Here is a 6,808-nt window from a genome sequence, read left to right on the forward strand (position 1 = left end):
ATAAAACCTCTTTTGATCCTCTGAGGTGTCTGGTGTTCCAGGATTCAAGTGGTTAAAGCCATGCCTCTCTGCTGAAGACATTGTGTATATTGGACTAAGAGATGTGGACGATGCTGAACAGTGAGTCTAGTTCCTCTCTCAACAGTGCTCAAATGCCACATTTCCCTTGCCTAAATGGATGTGTGGTGTTGCTGCAGACTGCAAAGTAGGTGCCTCCCTGACCAGTGTGAGGCTTAATGTGATGTGATTTGGAAACAACTTGCTAGGCAGTAGTACTGCAGAAAATAATCGGGGTGTGGGGCAGGGGAGGGGGCAGCGGGATATAGTGGATCACAAATTGAATATGAGCCAATAATGTGATGCAGTTGTGGAAAAAGTCTAATATTCTGGGATATATTAACAGAGTGTTGTATGTAAGACACAGGAGGTAATTGTCTCACTCTACCTGGTCCTGGTGAACCCTCAGCTGGAGTACTGTGTCCAATTCTGGGCACCTCACTTTAGGAAAGATGTGGCTAAATCAGAGTGTGTCCAGAGGAGAGCAACAAAAATGAGAAAAGTGTTAGAAAACCTGGCTTCCAAGGAAATGTTAAAATTAAATTGGGGGGGAATCTGATAACAGTCTCCAAATATGTTAATGGCTGTTATAAAGAGGACGGTGATCTACTGCTCTCCCTGTCCACTGAAGATAGAACAAGAAGTTATGGGCTTAATCTGCAACAAGGGAGATTTAGGTTAGATATTTGGAAAACTTTAACTATAAAGGATAGTTAAGGACTACAACAGGCTTCCAAGGGAGGTTGTAGAGTCCCTGTCTTTGGAGCTTTTTAAGAACAGATTAGACAAACACCTACCAGGGATGGTCTAGGTTTACTTGGTCCTGCCTCAGCCCTAGATTCTATGATTCTATGATAAGAGAAAATAAAGCAGAAAATAGGCCCACCTTCCCCAAGACAGACAGCCAATGGACAAAATCTGCAATATATAAATCAAGAACTGCAGGGAGCAGACACTATTTTTAAATATCATTTCACCTCAAAAGATCAAGCTACATTCACCAGAAGTGATTTCCCTCCCCTCCTTTTATATCTGATTCCTCCACTCACGTTCATGAGTGAAATGTTGGGGGGAAATCCAGTGACTACGAAGACTTCCTCCCAAACTGCTCAACCCCTTTTTTCTGACTGAATGAAGCCTGCACCCACAGCCATCAACATCTCTCCTCTACCTTTGGCTCTCTCCTCAAACCAGCTGCCTGCTCCTCTTCTGTGCTGAGGAGTCTCTCCAATTTCTTCAAAGAGAAAAGATGCAATCCAGCAAGAACTCTCAGCTTCCTGTCCATCCCCTACTCTGTACATTTCATCTTTTTCACCCCAGTCGGTGTCTCACAGGTCTGTCTCCTTCTTGTCCTCTAATGCCCAATCCATCCTCTCTACATCATCTCCTTAGCTTTCCCTGCTTTTCTTTGCCTCCCCTCTTATCCTCACCCACCCAACTGGTTCTTTCATCTTCAGTCATGTTGCTTCTCCAATCAAAAACTATCTTCCATCAACTCCTGCTTGTCCAGCTATTGCTCCCATCCCTTCCTCTGTTTGCCTAAACCAGCACATGTATAAATACATATATTTTAAATCCAAATTTAAGAACTTAAATATTGATTTGTAGGCATCTAAATGGTGACTTAATGCATCCAAATTCCAAACTAAATACATATTTCAAATATAACCATTAAAGATTAGGTGCCTATAGATGTGCTCAGGTACCCAAGTTCAAAAATTAAGCACTTCAATATAAGCAGAATACTTTACCCCCCACTCTTGCCTTTATAATTCATTCACCTAGTTGATAATTTGTAAGCAGAATTAAAATGTAAAAGGTACTTAATATTTGTACTTAGTTCTCTGATAATATTTCAGAGGTCAGTGCATTTACAAAATGCTGAAAAAACAATGTACTTTTAGTTGCATTCATAAGCAGTTAATGTGTCTGCAATGTCTCTTTCAGCTGTTTTCTGAAATCTCTGGGTATTAAATACTATTCCATGACTGAAATAGATCAACTTGGGATTGGGAAGGTGATGGAAGAAACACTTCATTATTTGCTGGCCAAGTAAGTAAAGAAACTATTTCATTTTTTTAAATACAGGATAAAAATTACACTGCAACCCATGCTCAAAAATGATCAGGTAAATCACCCCAGAATTTTGAGATCCCGGGTCAGTCACTGGAGCACTCCAGGGATGCTGAATAGATACCTGCCAGCACAGTACAGCAAAATTGTTTTAGGATAGTGGGAGAAGAGGCCTTCTATATGTAATAGGACTATGTGATTGAGTTAAAGTTCAACAGATCTAACAGAACACGGCACATTTTGCCAAATACTCATGCATGTAAATCAAGCCCAATTTATGTACTGACAATCTGAACACAAAGATCAGAGAAACAAAATTTCTCCCTTGAGAGTTTTACAGCTCTACTGTACATACTAGATGCTTTATAAATAGGTTTTAGTCACGGGTATTTTTAGTAAAAGTCACGGACAGGTCACAGGCAGTAAACAAAAATTCACAGCCCGTGACCTGTCCATGACTTTTACTATATACCTCTGACTAAAACTGGGAGGGGTGGGGGGGGGAAGAGGGGGCACTCAGGAGGGCGCCACAAGTGCTTGCAGGGTGAGTGGGGGTTTGTGGCCTGTGGGGTTCCACAGGTGTTCAGGGTGGGGGGAGTCTCGGCCCGGGGGATGCTGCGGCTGGGGCAGGCTCCCTAACTAGTTCCCTGGGAAGTGGTGACCCCAGCTCCTAGCTTCACATGCTGCCTCTGCTCTGCGCCAAGCCACGGTTCTGCAGCTCCCATTGGCTGGGAACCATGGACAATGGGAGCTGTGGGGGTGGTGCCTGCAGGCGGAGGCAGCACATGGGGCTAGGAGCTGAGGGAGTGGAACTGCTGTCACCCTTCTGGGGAGCACCCCCCCCAGGTAAGCATTGCCTCGCACCCCAAACCCTAGCCCTGAGCCCCCCCCCCGACCCCCCTAAACTCCTGCTTTTGGAGGACTGGGGGTCCAAGACTGCTCCAGCACCGGCCACTGCAGAAGTCAGAAGTCACGGAATCCGTGACTTTCGTGACAAACAGGGAGCCAATTTAGAATCTGTTCCTTGCTTCATGCCGTCCATGGTAGTATGCCATTCCATAACTTCTTTATGTGGCACAAATATTTTCTAAGTAGGACACAAGAAGTCTGAATCAGGGGGCTTAAGTTTTTCCATTGTTTCTGAAGAACATTTTCACAGGACCACTTTACAGCTTCTCTGAACGTGTTTAATTGTATTCTCTTGCTTTCCACCAATAAAGAAAGAAGAGACCAATTCACCTAAGTTTTGATGTGGATGGCTTGGATCCCTCTCTGACACCAGCTACAGGCACCCCAGTTCCTGGAGGACTGACTTTGAGGGAGGGTATCTATGTAGCAGAACAACTTTATAAAACAGGTACAATAAACAAAGTATTGCTGAAGAGTGGAGCTCATGAAAATTAAAACTGGAAGGGACAGAGTAGTGAGTTAAATAGCAGGTTTTGCATACCTAGATGTTCTGGAACCAAAGGTTCAAATCTCCTCAACATCTCCACATCCTTCCTTCAGAGAGAGATACTACCATATAGCTTACTCTCTGCGCAGGGCTTTTGAGAATGGCCTTTAACTGAGGTCCTATCTGCTCTCATAGCACATTTTGCATAAATAGGGATTTACTAATGTCCAGAGGCTACATTTCCCATGCTGTCCCTACTGTGTAGCACTCTGGGCTCGGCATAGCTGTTGCACTCCCACCACAGCTACCTGTGTTTTAGTGGCATTTAGTTTGTGAAGTGCTTTGTCAATTCATTGGAACGCAGGTGTTCGATAAAATGTAAAAACAGACACAAAGAAAGTTAGAAATCACCTGCAACTTTATAGTATGGGAGCCCCAACAGGCAGAGAGCTGATGTAGCTGGCTCCTACACCCCTTGGTCTAGACGACATATTGGGGGTGGGACTGAATGGGTCCTGGGCAGGGAGGGGGAAGTAGCCAGAGCATTCTGCACTTTGGCTGTGCCTCAGGTAGTGTATGAACCCTGGGGACAAAGCTAGCTGGTTCAAATTAGAGTAGCCCCCCAACGATGCCTGAGGCTGAGGATTAGAGTCCTAACTAGCTCTCTGATACCAGCTCCTTGTTGTGGTGTCCAGCAGAAGATGAGCACAGTAGAATATCTGACTCTATCTTCATCCTACACTGGGAAAAGGCACACTACTGGTTGAGTCTTCTTATACTAGCCTTTGTTAATGTTGATAAACAACAAAGGCAAAACCCAACAGGGGGAAAATACATCCTGCCTTGGAACCTCTGTGGTACTGAGTTTGGAATTTCTTGACCTGAAAAGAAAATTATGTATCAATTGAAAGTTTTCTCAGTATAACTATCATTTGTTATTGCAGGGTTGCTATCAGCAGTAGATATAGTGGAGATCAATCCGCGTCTTGGGGAGACACAAGAAGGAGTTGACTCAACGGTCAACACAGCTGTTTCAATTATCTTGTCCTGTTTTGGTAAAGCACGTGAAGGTTCGCATAGTTCCAGTTGCTCAATACCCCAGCCACGAAAATCCATTTGAACATATACAATTATGTTCCAAGTAGTTTTTTAATCCTAAAGTATAACAACATTTTGTTAATGCCAATTGCTTACTGAATGACTTTGGTAACCTCAAGCACAAAAATACGTTTTTCATCAAAGCTCAGAAACTAATGAGACAGTAATTGTCACTTGTGTTAATGGAGGCTGCTGAAGTATTACCATAATTTTATTATCACCATTGCATTAAATCACATTATTACTACTATTTACTGATCTTGTTTTCATTGCATTCTATAAAGTTCTTGGAAAAAGAAAGTGGACATTTTTCTTATGCACTTAACTAAGTTTTCTGGAAGAAAATGCAAACTGTTAGTACTAGATAATCCTTAAACAAATTTCTACATGCAAAAACAACCCCCTATGTAGTAAGTAACTTTACTTTAGCTCATCTTCTGCATTACTGAAACTTGAGTCAACACATCTAACATCTTACAAATTAAAAAGAAATTGACATTTTAAAATACCAAGTAACTGCATCTGGGAAGTAGTTTTATAATGGGCATGTATGTTTCATTATAAATGAAATATCAATTAACATTATATTGAAATTTTGCAGACAGACTAATATGCAGATGTGCTCTAGGCATTATTTTGGGGAAGTTCTATTGCCTGTGTTCTACAAGAGGTCAGGATAGATGCTCACAATGGTCTTTTCTGGTCTCGGAATCTATAGCTCTATGAAACCATGGAATGAGAATGCACCATGTAAGTTCCCTTTAGTGGCTAATAACTAAACTGAACCTTTTCCAAAGACTGATCTCAGTTAAGTCAGATAACTTTGGCATTACAGACAGTTGTTCAAGTCTTACTAGAGGAGTTTCCTCTGATCAAATACATTATATACAAAAATACCTAGGGTGACCATATTTGCACACACATCAAAAGGAGACTATATCCCAACACGTTTATGTATTTAAAAAATATGTAAACCCATTGGATAGTAATTCTACCACCTAGCTAAAGACAGAATGACTTAGCAGACTGTTAATGGGACAGAGAGCCTTTCAGCTTTACGTGACAGGTTCAAACCCAGGCTGGTAGTGGCCAAACATTATCTTTTGATGGCCTAAGTCCAATTTCACATTTTATCATATCTGCATAGGCCAGGAACTGAAGGAGCTTAGACACTGAGATACTGAACCCATTTATGTACACAGGTAGACCCTAGATGGATGGAGAGGGCTGATTTACATTGTTGCAGCTTGCTTAGTGAAGAAACAAAAGTTTCAGGCTCCAATTTTAAAGGGTGAGAAAAACCTCACAGGTTTTAGGGTTACCAATAGCTCTAAACATTTGCTCCTAAAAGCAAGAGACCAAATTCTCTGTTACTCTCCATGCAAGACCAATGATGCTACAAAGAACTGCAGATGTAGATTCTAGTCCCAGGCCAACCCCAAGAATTATTTCTACATAGTATAGGACTATCCTGTAGTGTGTGGGCACAAAGTAGTTGCTATTGCTCGGTCAGAGGGCACACACGCACAAGTAATGAAGCTTGATACTTGTACAGCATTTTTCATTCATACATCTTAGTCCTGTTTAGAAAGGTGAGCAAATATCATCTCAGTTTTGCAGAGAAGTAAATTGAAATTCAGAGAGGAAAGTCATTTGACCAAAGTGATAGAGCAGACCTGGGAACAGAACTCAGCCCTTCTGTGTCCCAACCCTATCAATTGACTCTTTGGCTCTGCCCCAGAATAACTTCTGGAGAGGCCTCTGGAGAAGCAAACTAAACTTCCAAGATGTGTACTGGATTTCTGGAGGGCACCTAGCTGCAGTGTGTTACCAAATCCAGTCTGGCAGGCACGAGAATCACTTAACTCAACTTTGGAATGGAGCAAGACAGCTTTTCAAGCAGCATGCAGAAGTAACACTGTTCGTCTCCTAAACTGTTGTGAAGTTGTATCCATTATGCAAACTGTAAGATGAATATAGGTAATATAATTACTCACACTGGACCACTTGTTAGAATCTTGAGGGGTATGAATGATTTAAAAGATAGCATCTTGACATATAGTGCCTTCTAACACTATTCATAGATTCACAGATTCTAGGACTGGAAGGGACCTCGAGAGGTCATCCAGTCCAGTCCAAATACTGTCTAGACCATCCCTGATAGTCATTTATCTAACCTACTCT

At 42.0% G+C, this 6,808-nt stretch overlaps 1 protein-coding gene across 2 annotated transcripts in view; it reads left to right on the forward strand.

Annotated features, from left to right (window-relative positions):
- Nucleotides 1–4,874, forward strand: part of ARG1 (arginase 1) — an 84,797-nt gene extending 79,923 nt beyond the window's left edge. For both annotated transcript variants that reach the window (XM_045011998.1, XM_045011996.1), the window contains exons 5-8: nt 26–120; nt 2,005–2,109; nt 3,351–3,487; nt 4,471–4,874. In XM_045011998.1, the coding sequence (XP_044867933.1) occupies nt 26–120; nt 2,005–2,109; nt 3,351–3,487; nt 4,471–4,646 (513 nt within the window). In that variant the 3' untranslated portion in view covers nt 4,647–4,874. The remainder of the gene's footprint in view (nt 1–25; nt 121–2,004; nt 2,110–3,350; nt 3,488–4,470) is intronic.
- Nucleotides 4,875–6,808: the final 1,934 nt, after the last annotated feature.

The sequence above is a fragment of the Mauremys mutica genome, chromosome 3 (assembly GCF_020497125.1).
Source record: "Mauremys mutica isolate MM-2020 ecotype Southern chromosome 3, ASM2049712v1, whole genome shotgun sequence".
NCBI classification, from domain to species: Eukaryota; Metazoa; Chordata; order Testudines; family Geoemydidae; genus Mauremys; species Mauremys mutica.